The 21,505-nt window shown below is 42.6% G+C and overlaps 1 protein-coding gene across 42 annotated transcripts in view; it reads left to right on the top strand.

Moving 5' to 3' along the window:
• Window positions 1-21,505, top strand: part of PTPRD (protein tyrosine phosphatase receptor type D) — a 1,992,390-nt gene that overhangs the window by 1,869,590 nt on the left and 101,295 nt on the right. For all 42 annotated transcript variants that reach the window (XM_053297923.1, XM_053297924.1, XM_053297928.1 and 39 more), the window contains one exon: window positions 4,009-4,132. In XM_053297923.1, the coding sequence (XP_053153898.1) occupies window positions 4,009-4,132 (124 nt within the window). The remainder of the gene's footprint in view (window positions 1-4,008; window positions 4,133-21,505) is intronic.

Raw genomic sequence — 21,505 nt, 5'->3', positions numbered from 1 at the left:
GCACTTTGCACAAATCCCTACCTTGCCTCTAATCAGTGGTAAAACACTATCAGGATTTAAATACAACCTATTGCTAGCAAAGGATGTTTGGTGTCAGATTTCTAACTTGAGGTATTGGTGGTAGTCTGAAAATGGCCATGTTCTCTTAAAAGTGTCAGTGTAGGCTGCAAAACCAGTCCTGGAAAAGTGAAACCTTTATTTGTTGCTGAAGAACATGGTGATGGAGAAAATCATAAGCAAAACACTTGTTGGCCCGCCAGGTTAGAAGGCAGCAGTTCATCCATGGTAGAAGTGGTTCATAAAAACTGCAAGTAGCAGCAAATAATGCCCTTGGCTCTGTAGGAAAAAAGAGAGCCTTGCTATTATGGCGGGGGGGGGGTGTCACTAAAGCTTAAGAGAATAGGAAGGACAGGCATTTTTTACTCTTCCTCATATTATGTCTAGTTAAAACATTAATCTTTTAAGCTTTCCCTTCATAATGTTGGTCACACATAAGTGGTTCAGTTGAAAAAACACGCCACAGACCTAGTTTATTCTACACATATAAGTACCTCATTCTCAACCTTGTTGCTGCAGTAATCACTCCCTTAAAAAAAAAACACAAAAAACCCCACCCATCTAATAGCCTAATTTGTTGTCCTGGGTTTTCTCCTGGATAACCACATAATTAACTGGGCATTTTATATGGCATTTTCCTCCTCCCCCAGGGAGATCCTCCTCTTAACTTTGTGTTCACAATGAAAATACTCTGCTCTACCATAGTGGCATGGTCCAACAGAAAGGCGACAGATAAGTCAGGGTTTTTCTTTTCGTGTAAGTGTATATAATGACAATACATTTGCTTTTACTTTAGGGTGACTAAGAGTACAAACCTAATGTTTACTCAGAAATGCCTTCTATTGAGTTATAGGATTTACTCTCTAGCAAATGTGCTTAGGATTGATGCCCAAGATTTTCTTTAGTCTGTTCTTCCATGTTTGTTCTATTCGATTTTAGCACCACCACCCCCAAAAAATACCCTTTGGTTTTTCAGAGATAGGTATGGGTGTTGCAGCTCCAAGTGAACTGCAAAAAGCGAGGAAATTTGATGGCCCATGATGTTGGCACCCTGGGGGTACAAGGCCTGATGTCCCGTTTCAGATATTGTACTAGTCTACAAAATCATATCTGGTGATTAACATAACAGCAATGTTACGTTAGAATTTGGTAACATGTTGCTCTGATCATATGGTGAGTGCTGTAACCTCAGCAAGCAACAACTACAATCATATGTATTCACCCAGGCTTTTAATTAGATTTATAGTTTTAATACTTTTAATGTTGGGTTTTAAATGATTTTAATGTTTAAATGATTTTAATTGTAAACCACCCAGAGGTGCACGTTTTAGGCAGTATAGAATATGTTAAATAAATAAATAAATAAATAAATAAATAACAGTCAGCACGCTTAGTAAAGATAACAGCACTCATCGTATGCTCAGAGGCACATTTTACCAAATGCCCAAACTTTCGCTGTTGCTACCAACCTACGCAGGTTGGCCCTATCCAGCCCCAGCACAATATCCACCAGCTATTGCTGGTGTCTACTTCCTGTTTCTTTTTAGATTGTGAGCCCTTTGAGAACAGAGAACCATCTTATTTATGTATTAGATATTGTTCTATGTAAACCACTTTGAGTACTTTTGCTGAAAAGTGGTATATAAATGTTCATAGTAGCTGTAGTGGATTGGATCCAGGAGGACCTAGCTAAATTATCCCGAGTAGGATCAGATCCTACTTGTTATGGATTATACTGGTTATGATCCTACTGGTAATGGATTCTGTGCCTGGGCTGAAATATGAGTTATTGTTGCCCCTTTTTCTTTTTAGGAACAGTCTGTTGTCCTTGGACTTGGAATATTTGTGGTCTGTGTGGACCTCTTTGCATTGTTTCCCTCCAGCATTACAGTTTTATAGGTTTGAGAGCAGAATGATGTAGTAACTTACCCTTTATATTCTGGATGAATGTCTGGTATTGTGTTGATCTGTGCCTGATGGATATTAGATGGATTGCAGTCTATCAGCCAGGCTGGTTTAATGGAAAAGGGTTGCTCTGTCAGGCCATGTATTATTAGATGTACTGTTACGTTCACATTATCACTTGTGTTGGCCCAGGCAATGCCTGTGCAGGTTGCCTGAGTACAAGTTGTACTCCCTGTCCTTAGACTGTGAAAAGGATGCTAACTAACTCTGGCCACCCCGTGTGCCATGCTCTCTATGCCTTTTTATGCACCCTGCATAGCAGATGTCTGCCTTCAGTGACACAAATGTCTTCTGCAGGCATAGCACAATACAGACCTGTATTTTACCAGTGCAAGGAGGCTTACATGGAGTCTGTCCTGCTCACATGCTTCTCCTAGTAGGAAATAGGACAAAGTCCTGGTAAGTTGATAAAAACTGAGAAATGTGCAGGACCAAAGGGGAACTACAGGCCAAGCTGCATATTACAATGCAGCAGTATATGTGAGCCTGATTACCACTACTGCACAGCAAAGTACATTAGGGAGGGATGATTTCTGTTTGCAAGATACACCTGATTTTGAATCAGTCCTCAATTCACCAGAGTGAAGCTGAAAATAGTATGGTTCTCCTATTTGTATATGCCTTGTGCTAAACTATTTGGAAGCAGCAATTGTCAGCCAAATTTGTCTATTCAGGACCAGAGGTGTTCTACCCCTGGACTTTGGAGCCGAACTCCAGGGCCTCCACAGCCTCTGGGCCCCCTTAAATCCTATTTAGTCTGTCCCAGATGGTGTGGCCGCCCAGTCGAGCATGATGATGCTTAATTTTCATGGGGTGGGGTGGGGGCTCCAAAGGCCTTTAGATCAAGACTCCAAAATTACCTAGGTACACCTCTGCTCAGGACAATCAGTCTCTCTCTCTCTTTCTCCCCCCCCCTTTAAAAAAAACTTGTATCCCACTTCTTTTCTTAAGAAAGTGAAGCAGCTCACAATCTAAAATAGAAACCAGTGGTATGGGAGGGCCATCTTCTACATAGGCATTATCTTCCTAGACTGGATCCCGTACAAACCAGTCTGTTGCTCAGTTGAAATTGATGCATTATAGATGGAAGGTATAGCAACAGCACCTCTGCTGTGGCAGCATCAGACTTTTTTTTAAAAAAAAGAAAATGCTGTTAGTGGCACTTGGCTTAGGTATTTTAGATCCATTGCGGTATTCCGGCACAACAAATGAGTTCTTACACATATTAAACAAATCCTTCTGCTGTTTCCTACAAAAGCTACAAAACCTGGGGTCAGAGACAGCCGGAGAGGGCAGCAGGAGTGGGGGGCAGCGAGAAGTACCTTTAAACCTCTGATCCCACTCACACGTAGCAGCCCCTGCATCCTGGCATCTTCTGCAGAGGCTGCCCCACCTGCTGTGCTCATCTGGCCGCTGTGCGTGCATGGCAGCCTTTTGCATGGTCAGCATGCCCATGCACAGAGGCCAGATGAGTGGGCGTAAGCGGGGCAGCCTCCACACAGGATGCTGAGCGGGGCACCGCTGCTCACAGGGGCTGCTAGGGGTGAGCACCAGCCACCTCTGCCTGGGGTGCAATCTCAAATAAATCAGATGATTAGATGAGATTAGATTATCCCACAGCTATATCAGTTTTGGCCTTCCATTATTCTCTTCTGTCTTACTTTTCTAACCACTCCCCTCCACAAATATACACATACACCTCCCAACTCCACATTTCTTGAAGAAATAAAGCATCTCCTCCATTGATTTTTGTCTTGTTTTGTATAATAAGAAATAGAGATCTGTGCAAAGCCGGTGACTAAATGTGATTGTCAATAAGTGTCAGTATGACAAACTGCAGTGGAATGAGGCCCAGAGCTGAGGGCTTTAAGCTGTATAATACCATGTGAATAGTTTTTAGACATATGCCTTTCATAAATAAATATTCTCCAAGCAAAAATGATTCTTCAGCTAACAACTATTCCCTTTTCTTCCTTTCTTTTAAAGTCAATTGATCCAGGCCAGCAATTCACATGGGAACACTCTAACCTGGAAGTAAATAAACCAAAGAATAGATATGCAAATGTTATTGCTTATGACCATTCTCGAGTACTTCTGTCGGCAATAGAAGGTAAGACATTGTGCAAATGAAATCCTATAAATATTAAAACATAGCAAGCTAACAGCAACTCATTTCACCTTCTAAAGGATGAGCTCAAAATTCAGTGTAATCAGAATATTTTCTGTCATTTGATGTTGACTGATTTTTGTGTGTCTGTGTGCTTTAAACTGTCACTGCAATTGAAACCTGCAGCCCAGCTGCAGAGTCTTTCCTGCTCATGATAATGTGTGCATCAGTGTTTCACTTTCTGACCTACCTTGGAGACTTAGATCTAGATAAAAGTATTATGTAACAAAATGAACTGGGCAAATGCCTCTTGCAACATACTGATAGATACCATCTGAAACTGCAGCTGTTTGTGTTTTATATGATGGGGATTATTTTGAGATGCTGCTTTTGAGATAGTGTGGTGTAAACCTTCTGAAATAAAGCAGTGCCTCTGCTTTTATAAAGTTGTGCATCTTCATGAAAAACATCAGGCTGGTCTCCTGAATCTCCACTTAAGTCAGGGGTTTTCACACTTCAGTTCCCAGATGTTGTTGGACTTCTATCATCCCCAGCCACAATAGCCTTGTTGCTGGGGATGATGGGAGCTATAGCCCAACATCATCTGGGGACCCAAGTTTAAGAACCCCTGGCTTAATGATTGTCCAGTTGCAGGGCTTGACCCAGAAAGGCTAGACTATCTGGACCGTTGTTGTGACTGTACATAAAGTTTCAAAGATTCAGATGTAGTCTTTTGTGCAAAGTTCACAGCTCAGCTGTAAAGCACAATCTTTGCATTTGTGAGACCACATTTCCATTAGCACTAGTTATGGGAATTCAGAGCTACAGAGAGGCATTGCATTCAACCTTAGAGGACTGGGTTCAAAATCAATTGGATAGCTCTAGGGTAGATCTATTGGGCAGGTCATTGTAGATTTTAAGCAGAAACTAGTACATGGTTAAATTCATGCAAGTTGCATTGAAGGAAACAGAATATAAGTAGCTTTAACTGTATACTGAGTTGTACCCTGTAAAAATAATGAGCACCATGGCAGCAATGAGTTCCAGCTGTGTTGCCTGTCCAAGTGACCAGATGGGGCTGTGTTAGTTCCTGTGGGGGTTAAAAAGGCCTTGGGCATGAGAGATTTATCCATCAAAGAATGTCTTCAAAAGCCACCACACCATTAGCTGTTCCTTGAGATAAAGGCTACCACTTTTGGCACAAGGAGATGCTTTCAAGTAGCTTAGCTACTCGCATATCTTCCAGCATATAAGGAAGGATCATAGTTCCTTCCTTATATGCTGCATGTTAAATTGTATTTTGTATAATCTGCAGCTATATAAACAGCATCTTATCTTAAGCTACCCAAAACAAGCAGACATGGGATAGAGCAGTGACTGTATTTATAGGTGTAATCAATTCTCCAGTATGCTGTGTAGAGCCAAGTAAATGCTTACCAAAGGAAAATACAATTCCACTGGTTGAGCCTACATCTTTGTCTAATTTATTGCAGCTGCATATCAGAGGCTTTGGTAACAGACACAGCTTTTTCATATATATTAGAAAATTTCAGTGATTGCCTTGGAAAAATTTGCATGTAATAATCTGCTTACATTTGTTCCACCTGTAGTGCTCATTTAAAAGATAGTGAATGCATTTTAGCACTGTCACTTACATTCCCTTGCAAATGCCACATTGCATATATAAGAGTTTTAGCAATCCAGAAAAAAAAACCAACCTTTTGCAGGTGCAGCTCTTGAGAAAGTTACTGGCGTCTGCATTCCACATCCTTACAGCAGTAGAGCATTCCCTTGTTTAGGGAAGTCAGAATCGTAACTGGGCCTATAGTGCAATTCTAAATTGTTTTCATTTTTGTGAAATAGGGATATTTGCCATTAAAAGGTGGCAGGGGGGTGGATATCAGGTTAAAGCAAAACATTTCCCTTGATATTTTCCAGGAAGAAATTGAGTAAGTAAGAAAGCCAAGTTTGAAAGGTTCAGCATATGTGATTGACCAAGGTTCCAGGTTCAGCATATGTGATTGACCAAGAACTTTCTTGAAAGAGAAACAATATTCTGTGTCAAAAGCAAAGAACAGCCAATGGTATGAGTGAGAGACAGAGAGTAAGCTTTCATTCATAGTCACTATCCTATTCCTACTCCTAGTAACATATAGTGCTTTGTTGCGTTTTCTTGTCAAACCTAAATCTTGCCTAAAGTTGCCATCAGAGGCTAATCCAGTGAAGAAATGTTGCATTATTTAACTATCTTTTGAATTAAAATATAACTTCAGCATAGATGCAGGGAGTCATGATGCAGGTGAATAAGGATGCTTTTAATCCCAATAGGTCAAAAACCCAGACAGTGTCCAGTGCACTGCCCAAACGCAGGGATGAGTAACAGAAAAACATGTTCATGTGATAATGCCAGCATCTTGGCACTTGGTGTATGGTGACTGGCCTTTTGAATGCTTTTGTACCAGAATTATTAACATTGGGCCACCTCCTAGAAAAAATTTGAAATGCAGATTCTTCTAAATGCAAGTCAAAAATTTGACATAATGCCGATCAAGTGTGTTTGATCATTGGAAAAAACAGTTCCCATGCCAAAAGGTGAAATGGAAAAGTCCATGGGGTGGGGGGATCATATGAATTTGCCCTTAGTTATCCTAATCCACAACAAAAACAGTTGTATTAAAAAAAAAAACCCCAGTGCTGGCCATCCAGCCCCTCCTATGCTGGCCTCGCTCTTGGATGGAGCCAGAACTGACCCTACCCCTTGCTGGCCCCATGCCTGCCTCCTATCCCATGCCCCTTATTGCTAGCCTCAGGTGCTAGGGTATGCTGCTGCTGTTGGCTGTTTGTAAGGCATGAAACAATATGGAGCGTGGCTTCAGCAGCACAAGCAGATCTCTCCTCTGCACTGCTGCACAACCTAGCACTTTCCCTTCCCTTTCTCTCTCTCTCTCTCTCTCCCCAGTTGCCTCTTCTCTCCAGCACCAAATTTGTCCACTTTGATATTGGAGGAAGAGACAGCAGGGAAAAGAGGGAGAGAGCTAAGGTGTCTCTGGGGGCTGCTGCACAGCTCTGTCCTAGGGCCTTCCCGCAATGTGACACTACTGGATTTGGTGGAAATATATACTAACCACATGGTGTAGAATCTGAATGGGAGATTTTGCATTTTGTTTTGAGCATGAGACAAAATGCAAGTGGCCGAAACATTTTGGCCACAACGGTCAAACCCATTGTTTTGACAAAACAAAACTTGAAACATTTTTAGTGTTTTGGCCATAGGGAACAATGGGGAAACTTTAAAAAAAAACAAAAAACCAACCCATTGTTCCCTATGGGTGGTTCCTAGGAGCACCAAAGTGGGTTGGATGGTAGGGCATGATGTGCAATGGCAATTTTTAACAAATTTCTAGCCTTTCCCTAAAACCCCCATAAAATCCTATGGGCAAAGGTTAAATATCTGTTAAAAATCACCTGCTTGCCCATTTCTTTTGTGGGTTGCGTGGTAGGTAGTACCCATTTGCCCTACTACATAACCCACTACTACATAACCCTAGGAAATACCTAGTGGGTGAAATGGGTCTTTCAATTTCCCCCCTTGTTTCCTATGGATAGAAGAAGCTGCACTCACAGAGTGGCACACAAGCTTTGCATTGCAATTTCCAATGCAATTTGCAAATCTGCCTTGAAAAAAACACCGCAGAATCACAGTAACAGTCTCTCCCAACACAGCACACACATTTCAAACACTGCCCAAAAATGACCAAAAAAGAATCACTGACTCAGAATCCACTGCCAGCCACGGTGCCGAGGCTGCAGTATCGTCATTGGCACAAATTTCATTTATATATTTATCGTGTTTCTATACCACCTGATATGTACATCTCTAGGCAGTGTACAAAATTTAAAATATTTAAAAGTCACAGATTAAAATAAATAATAAAAACAATAGACTAAAATAGTTATTAAAACAGGTTTCAAAAATTATTAAAAATTATTTTAAAATTATTTTAATTAAAAGCCTGTGAAAACAGGAAAGTCTTGAGTCTCTTCCTGAAAACAAACAAAGAACGAGATGCTCTTATTTCAGTAGGGAACATATTCCAAAGTCCTGGGGCAGCCACAAAGAAAGCCAGGTCATGAGTCACCACCAAATGAGCCAGTGGCATCCATAACCAGACTCCTCCAGAAGACCATAACAGGCGTCAAAGTTCATGACAAAGGAGGCTCTTAAATAGCTTGGACCCAAGCCATTAAGGACTTTATAGGTAATAACTTCGTATTATAGTAATAACTTTATAGGTAATAACTTTGTATATTAATAACTTTGTCCCACTTTGTATTTCACCTGGAAACATATCGGCAGACAGTTCAGTTCTTTCATAAGCGGTGTTATGTGGTCCCTTTGTGTTGTCCCAGAGACCAGTCTGACTGCCACATTCTGTAGCAATTGTACTTTGCAGACTACATACAAATGTAGCCTCACATAGAGCGCATCACAGTTGTCAAGCCTGTAGGTTACCAGCATATGTACCTCTGTTTTAAGGTCATTCGCCTCTAGAAATGGATGTAACTGATGTATCAGCCAAAGCTGATAAAAAGCGCTCCTGACCACCGCCTCAACCTGAGAAACCAGGGAAAGCTTTGGGTCCAGGAGCACCCGCAAGCTACATACCTGATCTTTCAGATGGAGTGTAACCCCATCCAGAACAAACAGATCTAAACCATCTCTCAGGTCCCGGCCTGCCACAGTCAGTACCTCCATCTTATTTGGATCCAACTTCAGTTTGTTATCCCTCATCCAGCCCATTACTGTCTCCAGGAAGGCATTTTGGGAAGATGTGCCCTTTCCTGATGAGGTAGACATGGAAATATGCTGATGACTGAGTATGGAAATATGCTAATGTAGTCATATGCTGATGACTGAGTATGGAAATATGCTGATGACTGAGTGTCATCAGCATATTGATAACACCCAGCACCAAACCTCCTGATGATCTCTCCCAGCGGTTTCATGTAGATGTTAAAGAGAATTGGAGACAGTATTGAGCCACACTTCGCTTAGCAGAACAACAGTATCCAAGCAACGCCATCTGGAATCTGCCAGAGAGGTAGGAGCGGAACCATTGTAAAACAGTGCCACCCAATCCCACCTCCCTCAGGCAGTCCGGAAGGATGCCATGGTAGATGGTACCGAAAGCCATAGAGAGATCCAAAAGGATCAGCAGAGTCACACTACCTCTGTTGATAGCCAGTTGGAGATCATCCATCAGGCCGACCAAGGCAGTCTCAGCCTCATAGCCCACATGAAAGTCAGTTTGAAATGGGTCTAGATAATCTGCATCATTCAAAACTTCCTGGAGCTGAGAGGCCACCACCTGCTCAACCACCTTGCCCAACAATGGAAGATTAGAAACAGTTCTGTAATTAGCTAACTCTATAGGATCCAGGGTAGCTTTCTTCAAAAGTGGTCTAATAATAGCCTCCTAAAGACAAGGAGGCATCCAGACCTCCCTCAGAGAAGCATTTATAATATTTACCAGACCCTCTCTGATAATATAAGCCAAGTTGGGCAAGGGTCAAGGGAACAGGATGTAGGACGTGCAGTCTGAAGCAGTTTGTCTACTTCCTCAGGAGTCACAAACTGAAAATGGTCCAATCTAACCCCATAAGAGGAGTTGCTGGATACCTCTACAATAGACTCTGCAGTAACTGTGGAATCCAGCTCACCCTGATTATGAGAGATTTTATCCACAAAAATGTCATTAAAAATGTCACAGTGAGTGACCGATGGTTCCAAGTTTAAATTCAAGGGGGACAGGGTACATACTAGCCCCCTCACAACCGTAGTTAACTCAGCTGGATGTGAATTTGCAGAAGCAATGCGGGCAGAAAAGAACTGCTTCTTTGCCGCCCCTGCCGCCAGAGCATAGGTCCTCAAATATGCTCTGTTTTGTGCCCAATCAGACTTGCGTCGAGTCTTCCTCCACTTGCGCTCCAGTCGTCTACCTCACTGCTGCAGCTCCCATAACTCATTCGAATCCCATGGGGCGGTCTTTAAAGCAAGTCAGAGAGGAAGCTTAGGAGCTATTGTGTCTACTGCTCTAGTGAGTTCATTATTCCATCTTTGTACCAGAGCATTGACAGAACCATTAGCAGAGCCAACTCTAAACCCTTCCAAGGCTTCTTGGAATCCTATTAGATCCAATAACCTCCTCGGGCAGACCAATCTAATAGGTCCTTCACCCCTGTAGAGGTGGGTTGTGGCTGTAAGTTCTACCTTAATGAGATGGTGACCCGTCCATGACAATGGGGAGATGACAGGAGTCCCAACCCACAGAACACCACCCTTTTCAGAGCAAAAGATCAAATTGAGCATGTGACCAGCATCATGTGTCAGACCAGAGACCAACTGGGATAGTCCCACAGTTGTCATGGTTGTTATGAACTCTTGAGCCACTCCTGACAACCCAGTCCCAAAATGAACATTAAAGTCCACCAACAACAACCTGGGCAACTCCAATGCCAACTCAGCAACCAGGTCCGTCAGCTCAGTTAGGGACTCCACTGGGCAGCGGGGTGATTGGTACACGCCCAGAAGTCCCAGGCTGTCCCTGGTCCTACAAGTTGCTCTCTCGAAAAAGAATCACTAACCCAGAATCCACTGTCAGCTACAGTGCTTTCGCTACAGTAACATCATTGGCACAAGCTGCTCTCTCACACACAACTATGACTCCTTACTTGATTTGTATGATAAACCAACCAAGAAGCAAAGAGATCGCAACCAATTGGAAAGCAATGCTAAAAAACCAATCAGGAAGAGAAAAACTGGCCTCCAAAATGGCACTCAAAATGAATCATTTCGACTCAAATGTCAACAAGGCACTCGAACCCCCATATAGGAATTGTTTTGTTCCAAGCTTGAAGCAGGCCCTTTATTTAAAGGGTGTTTAGTTTTGTTTCAAGCTCAAACACTCATAACTGCCCATTTCATGTTGAAATGTTTCGACATCGAAACATTTTGCACATCCCTAGACTCTTATTTCTGTTATTTATATACCTCTCTTTAATCCATAGCCACCTAATGGCGCAGTGGGAAAATTACTTGATTAGCAAGCCTGAGTTTGCCAGTTCAAATCCCCACTGGTATGTTTCCCAGACTATGAAACACCTATATCGGGCAGCAGTGATATAGGAAGATGCTGAAAGGCATCATCTCATACTGCATGAGAGATGGGAATGGTAAACCCCTCCTGTATTCTACCAAAGACAACCACAGGGCTCTGTGGTCTCCAGGAGTCAAAATTCGACTCGACGGCACACTTTACCTTTACCTTTTAACCGTAGAGCTCAGGGCAAATACATGGAGTTTACACCATTTTAGCCTCATAACCTGACTCCAACCTCCCTTGGGAGGGCAAGGTAGTTAAGAGGGTGGTGGCTGATCAACTCCAGGCAGTTTTGAATAATACTGATTATCTAGATCCATTTGAAACTGGCTTTAGAGCAGGCTATGGGGTGGAAACAGCCTTGGTCAGCCTGATGGATGATCTCTACCAAGGAATGGACAGAGGGAGTGTGAATGTTGGTTATTTTGGACCTTTCTGCAGCTTTTGATACTATAAACCATCATATCCTTCTGGTGTGCTTGGTTTATTTTGAATAGGTGGCACTGCTTTGCAGTGGTTCCATTTCTATCTCTCAGGTGGATTCCAGATGGTGTCACTCAGAGATAGTTGCTTTCTGAAACGAGAGCTATTGTATGGTCTCCCTCAGAGCTATTGTATGGTGTTCCATCCTATCTCTAATACTTCTTAACATCTTCATGAGACTGCTGGCTGAGCTCATCAGGAGATGTGAGGCATCAAATGTCATCAATAGATGACACCCAAATCTCTGTCTCCATGACAGGAAATGACATAGCCCCTCTGAATGTCTGCCTACAGGCAGTAGTGGACTGGATGAGAATAAGTTGAAGTTGAATCCAAGCAAGACAGAATTACTCATGGTAAGGGGTCATACTTCGAGGGACGTGATATATCTTCCTGTTCTGAATGGGGTTGCACTCCCCACGAAGGAACAGGTACATAGCTTGGGATTGCTTCTGGACCCAGGCCTCACTCTGGTTTCTCAGACTGAGGCTATGGCCCGGAGCACTTTCTGTCAACTTTGGTTGATACAACAGCTGTGTCCATTCTTTGAAGATAATGATCTCAGAACTGTGGTGCACTCTCTGGTAACTTCTAGGCTTGACTACTGCAATGCGCTCTACGTGGGGCTGCCTTTTGTATGTCGTTCGGAAACTTCAGTTGTTTCGAAATGCAGTGGCTAGATTGGTTTCCGGGGTTTCTTGGAGTGACCATATTATGCCTGTTCTAAAGCAATTGCATTGGCTGCCCATAGGTTTCCAGGCAAAATACAAAGTGCTAGTAATTACCTTTAAAGACCTAAAAGACTTAGGGCCGGGTTACCTGGGAGAGCAACTCATTCTGCATGATCCCCACTGCACATTAAGATCATCAAGAGAGGTCCAACTCCATATACTGCTAGCTCATCTGGCGGTGACACGGGAGGGGGCCTTCTCTGTAGTCACTCCTAGGCTGTGGAATGAAGAGAAAATCGGGATGAGGAGATTTTACCGGTTCTGGATGGGGTTGCACTCCCCTTGAAGGAGCAAGTACGCAGCTTGTGGGTACTACTGGACCCGGCTCTGCTTTTGGAAGCTCAGGTGGAGGTGGTGGCCAGGGGTGCCTTTGCACGGCTTCAGCTAGTGCGCCAGCTGCGTCCCTTTCTTGAGAAGGCAGATCTGGCCACGGTTACCCATGCCTTAGTCATGTTGCGGCTGGATTACTGTAACGCGCTCTATGTGGGGCTGCCCTTGAAGAATATCCAGAAACTGCAGCTAGTGCAAAACGCGGCAGCGAGGGTTTTATCTGGAGCTGCCCGTTGGGAACACATCACCCCCATTTTGAAAGAGTTGCACTGGCTGCCGGTTCGTTTCCGGGTCCAATTCAAGGTGCTGGTTTTGACCTTTAAAGCCCTTAACGGTTTGGGCCCGGGGTATTTGAGGGACCGCCTGCTCCCAAGGGTTGCTGCCCGCTTGACGAGGACATCTTGGGGGGGGGGCCGGGCTCCGGGTGCCGACAATGAGAGAGGCCCGGCTGTCGTGCACTCGGGACAGGGCCTTCTCTGTTGCTGCTCCTAGACTCTGGAATGCTCTCCCAGTGGCCATTCGTTCCTCGGACTCCATCACGGCTTTTAGAAAGCTTGTAAAGACTTGGCTTTTTACCCAGGCTTTTACATAATCGTTTTTACTGCTGCTTCTGTGTGTTTTTATCTGTTGTATTGTTTTTATGCCTGTTTTTATATGTTTTTATATTTTTTGCTTGATGTTTTTATTGCCTTTTTATTGTATGTTTTAACTTTTGTAAACCGCCTTGGGGTTTTCTTTTAACGAAAGGCGGTATATAAATGTAAAAATAAATAAATAAATAAATAAAATGTACTCCCTATAGACATTCATATATAACATCTTTTCCAGCCCTCAAAAGAGCCCTTAAGGCACAGTCTTTTAGCCAGGCATTTTGTAAACTCTTAATGTTTTAAAATTTAATTGCTGTTCAAATTTTTTATTTGCTGTAATTTCTGAATGTTTTAAATTTTTTAATTCCTGTTTTAATAGTTTGGTCTTGTTTGTCTTAGTTTTCTTGAACTGCCTGGAGCTTTTGGAGTCAGGTGGTATATTAACAACAACAACAACAACAACAGCCCTATGAGATAGTTAGGCTGTCTAGCCCACAGTCACCTAGTGAGCTTCTTGCCTGAACATGGATTTCATCCCCCATGCCTCTAGTCCAAATGCAACACTCTAACCATGACCACACCCTTTTGGCCTGTGGCAGCCATACTTTTAATTCAGTCCCAGCTGACTTTAAGCTTTGCTACCCCAAACTGATCCATGCATGACAACATGGATCAGATTTGGCACTCAATTTCAATCTCTTGAGAAATAGTTAAATTTATTTCACTTCCCTTTAGATTAGAATTCGTGCGATAATTGAATGCAAATATTAGAGTCCCTTTTTCTTTCTAAGAAACTGGATTTTGAAGCACAGGCTTGTAATGCAGCATTAAAACAGAATTACTTTTCCAGGCTTTGATACTTTATTTTCCTATATTGTCAGCCTCTAAAGAAACAGTAAACACTCCAAATATGAAAATACATAGGCTGCCTAGCATTACATTCATTTCACAGCTGCATTTGTTTTGGGGTTACCATAGAAACTAACCCTATGATGTTGTTAGAGAAGGGTTTTTTTGTTTTTGTCTTTTTACAGGAATTTAGCCAAATGTGCTCGGCCCAAAATACATATTTTAGTACATTTATTTTTCCCCTTTAAGGGATTCTCCACTAAAATAAATTGTCAGGGTCACTATTTGTATCCTTCTAAGTTATCCATTAAGTAATTCATTAGGAGCCATTGGTAAATAACATACTGACAGAAGTAGCTCTGGATGAGAGCCAATGTCTTGTAAGAAAGCCAGTGTGATACAATGTATTGAGTGTTATTCTGAAACTGGGAAAACCTGGGCTTTAATATCCTCACAGCCCACTCTGGCTTTTTCACAATCTGTGAGAAGGACTTGGCAGCAGGGAAGGATACTCAAATGCACCTTCTCCACAGATGATTTCTCTGTTGTTCCTGGGCATGCTGATTGTATGCCAAAATGATTGCCGGCTGCCCCCAGCAGCACAGAGGCCAGGACATGTGGTCCTGGCCCCCAGAAATTCCACAATGCATTACGTGAGTGCACGGTGCATTCTGGGGGTGACCGCCACAACAGGCTGGCGCCCATCTATGTTGCAGCGCCAGCTAAAAGCAGCCAGCGCTGTGCACAGTTACAAAAATGGGGCTAAAGGAACACTCGCTCCCTTTACCCCATTTAAGTGGTGGGCTCCACAGGTGGGTTTTCCACTTCCGTTAGTCATGTGCACCGGACCGCGGAGCTGCGGTTCGGTGCTGGGGTGGGGGATTCCATTAAGGGCGGGGGGGGCTTTACTTACCCCTCCTGCCCTTTCCCACGTTGACACCGTAAATATTGTAAGAAATCCGGGCGGCAGGATCCCTCCCGCTTCTATTACCGATTATGGCTCTGCTCCTCGGAATTTTAAACATCGGGGGGCGGCAGGGTGCTTCCCTGCCGCCCCCTCGAAGCCCCCTGCTGCCGCTGAAGCCCCTTTAAATCTTGCCCGGACCGGAGATTCCGGCGGAGAAACTGCGCTCGGGCGGGCGGCAGCGAGACGTCCGTCCGCCTGCCCGCTCCCTGCCTTGCCGAGTGCAAAGTGCAGGGAGCCTTCTGCGTACGCGTGAAGAAGGCTTCCTAGTTCCTTCTTCGCGCGTGCGCAGAAGGCTCCCTGCACTTTGCACTCGGCAAGGCAGGGAGCGGGCGGGCGGACAGACGTCTCGCTGCCGCCCGCCCGAGCGCAGTTTCTCCGCCGGAATCTCCGGTCTGGGCGAGATTTAAAGGGGCTTCAGCGGCAGCAGGGGGCTTCGAGGGGGCGGCAGGGAAGCACCCTGCCGCCCCCCGATGTTTAAAATTCCGAGGAGCAGAACCATAATCGGTAATAGAAGTGGGCGGCGAGGGATCCTGCCGCCCGGATTTCTTACAATATTTACGGCGCCAACGCGGGAAAGGGCGGGAGGGGTAAGTAAAGCCCCCCCTGCCCTTAATGGAACCCCCCACCCTAACCCTCCCGAACCAAAACCACCCCTTCTCCAGACCGGTTCGGAGGCCAGTAGAATGGCCTCCGAACTGATCCGTGCACACCCCTAACTTCCGTGGCAACCACTCAGCTGCCGCAGGTTCACATGTACAGGCAAGATTGGGCTTGGCTGCCTTGGCCTCCTCTTGGCTGTGCCTCACTGTCTCTCATGCAAATGTTGCAAGGATAGACTGTATTAATACCACATAAGATCGCCCGAACCTCTTGGAAGAAGGATGGAATCTTCCGTCTTTACTTATTTATTTATGTTTCTCTATGGAAACCACTTTGTGAACTTTTGTTGAAAAGCGGTATATAAATATTCATAGTAACAGTAGAATACAAAAGTCTCCTACAGATTGCCCATTGGTATTTTTCCCCAAATGAGCCCAGTTTTCCTTGCCAAAATTCTTTGAAAGTCCATGCCCCCTTTCCCTCTGAGTAATCTTTACGTTATGCTACTCTGCTATATAGTTTCTTCAGACCCGTCACAAGCCGCTCTTAAAGCGTTTTCATTTATTACATAAATCTGTTTAAATCTGTTACTTAAATCTGTTCCTAACACCGTTTTTTATATGAGTTTTTACTTTTAGTGTTTTGGTTTAACCGTGGTGCCGTTTAACTTTACTAAACTCCTTAGCAATGTGGCCTTTTGCTACAAACTAACCATATCACTAACATCAGGTTTTATTTGCATATAATATCTGCTGTAGGTCTCCTTACCCCACCCCCAACTCCATGGTTTGTTCAAACTCTTTTTTCTCACAATATATTCATTGTATTTTCTGAAGGTAATTGTTTACAAGCACTGTGGAGCTTAATCCTATTACTTCAAACTCTCTTTTAAAATATTCTTTAATTGCCCATTTCTTAGAAAAACATCCCTGAAACAAAGGTTTATGGTTTAATTTGCCTTAAATAGGGAGATTGTGCAGTACTTAGCTTTTGTCAAGACTTGAAACAATTTCATGATGCGATTTCAGCCTGCAAATAAACTGTGAAGTCTAATTAAAGCCATTTAAGATGACAACTTTCTACAGTGAATCAAAGGAAGAATGCTGAGATCTGCATTACCCACCCCATTGTGTGGCTCTTGTTTCATTTACCTTTGTACAGACAAAATGTTCCGCTTCTTTTAGTGCCTTTTTAGCAAAGCTCATGAATGCAGCCTGGTAGAAAATTGGCAACAATCTTTCTTACACTCTTGATCCCTTGTGTCTAACTTGTGGCATCATATTGTTGCCTTGTTCGTAATATTCTGGAGTGTGACACATACACGTGTCAAAATATTCGCACAATGTGAATCTGTGTGAATGCTTCGTCAACACACACTCAAAAAGAGAAAGAGGGAGAAGCTGGATAGTGGAAGAAAGGAGAAAAAATAAGTACTGCATTTTTGTGTAGTAACAAAAGGAGGAAAATTTAGGAAAGCAATCTAGAATCTCTCTAGCAACTGAGTAACAAATGTGTATTTATTGTGTAATAAAAAGTTTGCCTGGAAATAATGGCTGTGTGTATATGCATGCTTTTGTTCCATGAACAAGAAGAGAATGAGATTATGTCTGAATGGTTCGTAGCAATGACATTCTCTTGTGTTACTAATCATTTATTCTTTAAATTAGTTTACCACCCAGTCTGGGACATGTTCATTGGCACACACCTTCATCAGAAGCTGCTGAGCCAAATTCCAGGCCTTATTTCCCCTTGCTGCAAGCAAGAGTTCACCACCACCAAGTTCTTACGTAGTGTTAACTTGGGAGGAAGTTTGGCCCATTGTCCCTTTTCTGACCCACGCTTTTGCAAAAAAGCTAGATACCAAAATGACTGCCTTCTCTCTGACTCTTATGCCCAAATATAAGTAATGATGGCAATTGCTGCTGTACATGTAAAGATGCCTTCAAGCTATGGGAGCTAACAAAGGGTTGCAGAATTGTGTCAAACTGCCTGCACCATTTGATTGCTTTTTTGTTCTATCAGATGTGACACAAGAGTGCCTCAGGATCCCCCCCACCCCACCCCACCATGGAGTGGGGACTGTGGTAAGAGAAGCAATCCAATAAAATGGCATCACAATTTTTGTTGTGCTCAGTTGGTAACCATTTTACTTTTCCTCTGTTTGCCAGGTATTACCATTTCTTGTTTTATTTTGCATTAAACTATATATAGCAGGAAACTGAAATGACGAAGGACCTGCTTGAAGGTTATTGTGAAAAGGATTCCCCACCCCCACCCCCTGCCAAGGAGTGTAGCAGGTTCTGAGTGTGAAGCAGAAGCATGCTCTCAGATATTTCCAAAATTAGCAGCTCTGCCCACCTTCTCCTAAAACTGAGTTTAATAAGAAAGGGGGGGGGAGTTTTGGCCTTAACAGGTAAACTCACTGAAAAATAGTTTGCACACTTTCTTTTCAGCAGATCTTTTATCAAATGACCTTATTACGGTTTAAAGTAATAATATTTTGATCATTCTTAGACTTGTAAGAAATATTTTGGGCTCTATTCATGGAAAAATAAAGAGGTCTCAAGTAAAATATTCACCCCAGAGCTGTAATTCAAGACTTCACTTCCAAATCTGACCCACAATTCTCAGTTTCCTTCTAGCTCCACCTCTTCATAGTCTAGTTTGCTGCTCTACGCATTCTCCCCCCCCCCAAAGAAAACCAAATAGCCTTTTAGAAAAACAAGGCTTCACAACCTCAAGGTCTTGGCTTATGCAGCTCGCCTGCCTGGGATAAATTACATAATGTTTTCAGAAATGAGATTTTAATTGCATTTTCCAGGTCTGCAATGCACATATGAAACACTGAATGTACATTTTATATAAAAGTGATGCTCATTTACTTTGAGTACTTTATTAATACTGTGTGAATCCCACACTAGAAAACATTTTTAGCATTGCTGTGAAATGGCCCACAGTCTGCCTGTATCACAGGATCTCTTGGAACTCCTCTGTTTTCTTTTTTAAAAAATTATTATTAATTTTTTTTAATTTTAATAGAAGGTAAAGATAAAACATAGTTAGTCCAGGCATTACAAATTACAGATGGTATTACAAAATGCCAATACATAGCCATCATATCGCAAAACTTCCAGATAACAAAGTAATAAAACTGTATCTATGAGGTTTAAAGGAAAAACCCTCATACCAAGAAAAGAAATCCTCTATTTTCTGTGTGTGCAAGATGTACTATTCAGTGATCACCTTGTTCTGTCTTTCATGGATTGACAGTCAACTGTACCTTGTTATCAGGCTGTTTGCTTTAGGCATCCTTTCCAACTGTGGTAGCACCATCAGCGGAAACTGAACAGAAAATAGGTCAAGAGAGCCTTCCTAACAGAACTTGCTTCATGGCACAGCACTTGAGTTGGCTGTTAATAATTTATTTCACATATAACCTGCTTTCTTCCATGCAATTCAAGTGGTGTGCTAAGTGTTCTCAGATTCTCCAACTATGTGCTGACTAAACACAGACCTGTTTAGCTTTTTGTAGGTTACTTCTCATGTGCCTTGAGACCATTCTGTTGTTACAGAGGTTGCCAAGACAGGTGCTCATTAATGTGCCGTCTGTACTAATTCTGCTAGTTTACTTTGACAGCACAGTTACCATAAGCATATAATTATTGCCTTACTCAATCAGACCAAAGGTCCAACTGGTCCAACAATAGGTCTCCAACCATGACCAATGATATGTACCTCATGAGTGACAGTCACAAACTCTCCATTTGAAAACACCATAAGCCTACCTAGGTTAACAATATTTTCTGATTTAAACCTAAAGTATTCGACTATTTTGGATTCCAAAAAGTATTCAACTATAATTGAAAGCTGAAAGGCCATATCATCATGCTCAGTACCTGGAACATATCTGTTGTCATGGCACAACAGATCACGGGGTTTCATTTAAACTTACTTCTTATCAACTTCTTACATTACCATAGAGCAGGCCTGTTCAATTTACGACCCCCAGCATTTTTTGGAATACAACTCCCATAATCCTCAATGACAGTGGCCAATAGCCAGGGATGATGGGAGTTGTAAGACAGCATTTGCACGAGGGCTGAAGTTGAGCAGCCGTGCCATAGAGAAAGGTCATGGTTGCTTTTGACCCTCACATTTTCCAACCCAATATAAATCTGTAGGCAAGTAAATACATACATACATAAACACTGATTAAAATAGAAAAATTGGCATCTTGGGAATGCCTTCTTCAAATACCAGTAACACTGGATTCAAATATTATGGGAGCAACCTTATGAAGAATACAACAAATATTTATATGACCAATATCTATATACTGCTTTTTTTTTAAAGTTCCCAAAGTGGTTTACACAGATATAAATGAATGCATAGATAGATAGATAGACAGAATAGCCCCCTTTCCCCAAAGTACTCACAATCTAAAAAAGAAACATAAGGTAGACTCCAGCAACTAGGAGTGTGCACAAAACCGGTCTGCCCAGTCCAGTTCAAGTCCAACCTGGACTTGAATCAAACCGAGCATGTTCAGATTTGTGTCCCAGAACAAATCCCCCAGCTCAACTCTAATTCGAGCTAGTTTGGAGGTTCTAAAGTTAAAAAATATTTTTTAAAAAACACTTACTGCCGGGTCTGGCGGCTTTGGGTGGTGCTGCCGCAGCCGTGGAGAGATCTCTGCCATTTCTCTCTCCCCCTGCCAGCTTCCCCACGGTCTTTTATGGGACATTATCAGAGGCGTATCTAGGGAAAATAGCGCCTAGGGCAAGCACTGAAATTGTGCCCCCTGTCCAAGCATCTGACACCCATCTTTCAGATAACTTTACCATAATATCAGCTCAAAAATACAAGTCAAGCTCGTTAATCTTTTCATATTTCAAAAACTATTTAGTAATGGATGTAGCCAGACCAAAAAATGCTGGAAAACTACAAATTTCAGTATGCTGGGGCTCATGAAATACCCAAACACTATGTGGAGATGTACTTGGAAAACTAAAGAGAAGTACCTGTCTAATTCTCTACTATGCATTGTAGCATCACTATTACGTAAGTTTTAAAAATAAATGGAAAATTTGGCTTTTCCCGGCTACTCTGAAAATAATTAAAGGATATGCAGAGTAAACTGTGTCACTGCTTGGAATATATTCAAGTATTTCAGAAAGACAGTTAAAATGAGAGAAAGAGAGAAAGAATCTCCCAGTGGGCCTTAATACTAAGGATTTCACACTGATTCAAAGACAAACTCACCATTAATAGCCATATTATTAAGACATCACATTTAACTCACTTATCACAAGATGCAAAGTAAGAGCAAATGAATACAATCCTAGTTCATAAGCTTCCGCTCAGTATTCACAAGCCCTGATTCTCTGTACATAGTTCCAAACTAAATATGTGTACAGTGACTTATATTATTTTTATTTTTACCTGTAGCCCCTTCGGGGTGCTTCCTAAAGGCTGGGGGGGGGGGGGGTTCTGCAAAGATTCCCCCTCCCCACGCTGGCCTCTAGGGCCTTGGAGGGACCATTTGAGCATGTGTCATGGCCATTGTTTAAAATGTTTTTTTTTAATGGCCGCTAAAAACAGAGGCTATTTGAGCATGTGCAGTGGCCATTTTGTTTTCGGCGACCATTTTTAATTTTTTAAAAATT

The sequence above is a fragment of the Hemicordylus capensis genome, chromosome 2, assembly GCF_027244095.1.
Source record: "Hemicordylus capensis ecotype Gifberg chromosome 2, rHemCap1.1.pri, whole genome shotgun sequence".
Lineage (NCBI taxonomy): Eukaryota > Metazoa > Chordata > Lepidosauria > Squamata > Cordylidae > Hemicordylus > Hemicordylus capensis.
This window is presented reverse-complemented; position numbering and strand designations above follow the sequence as displayed.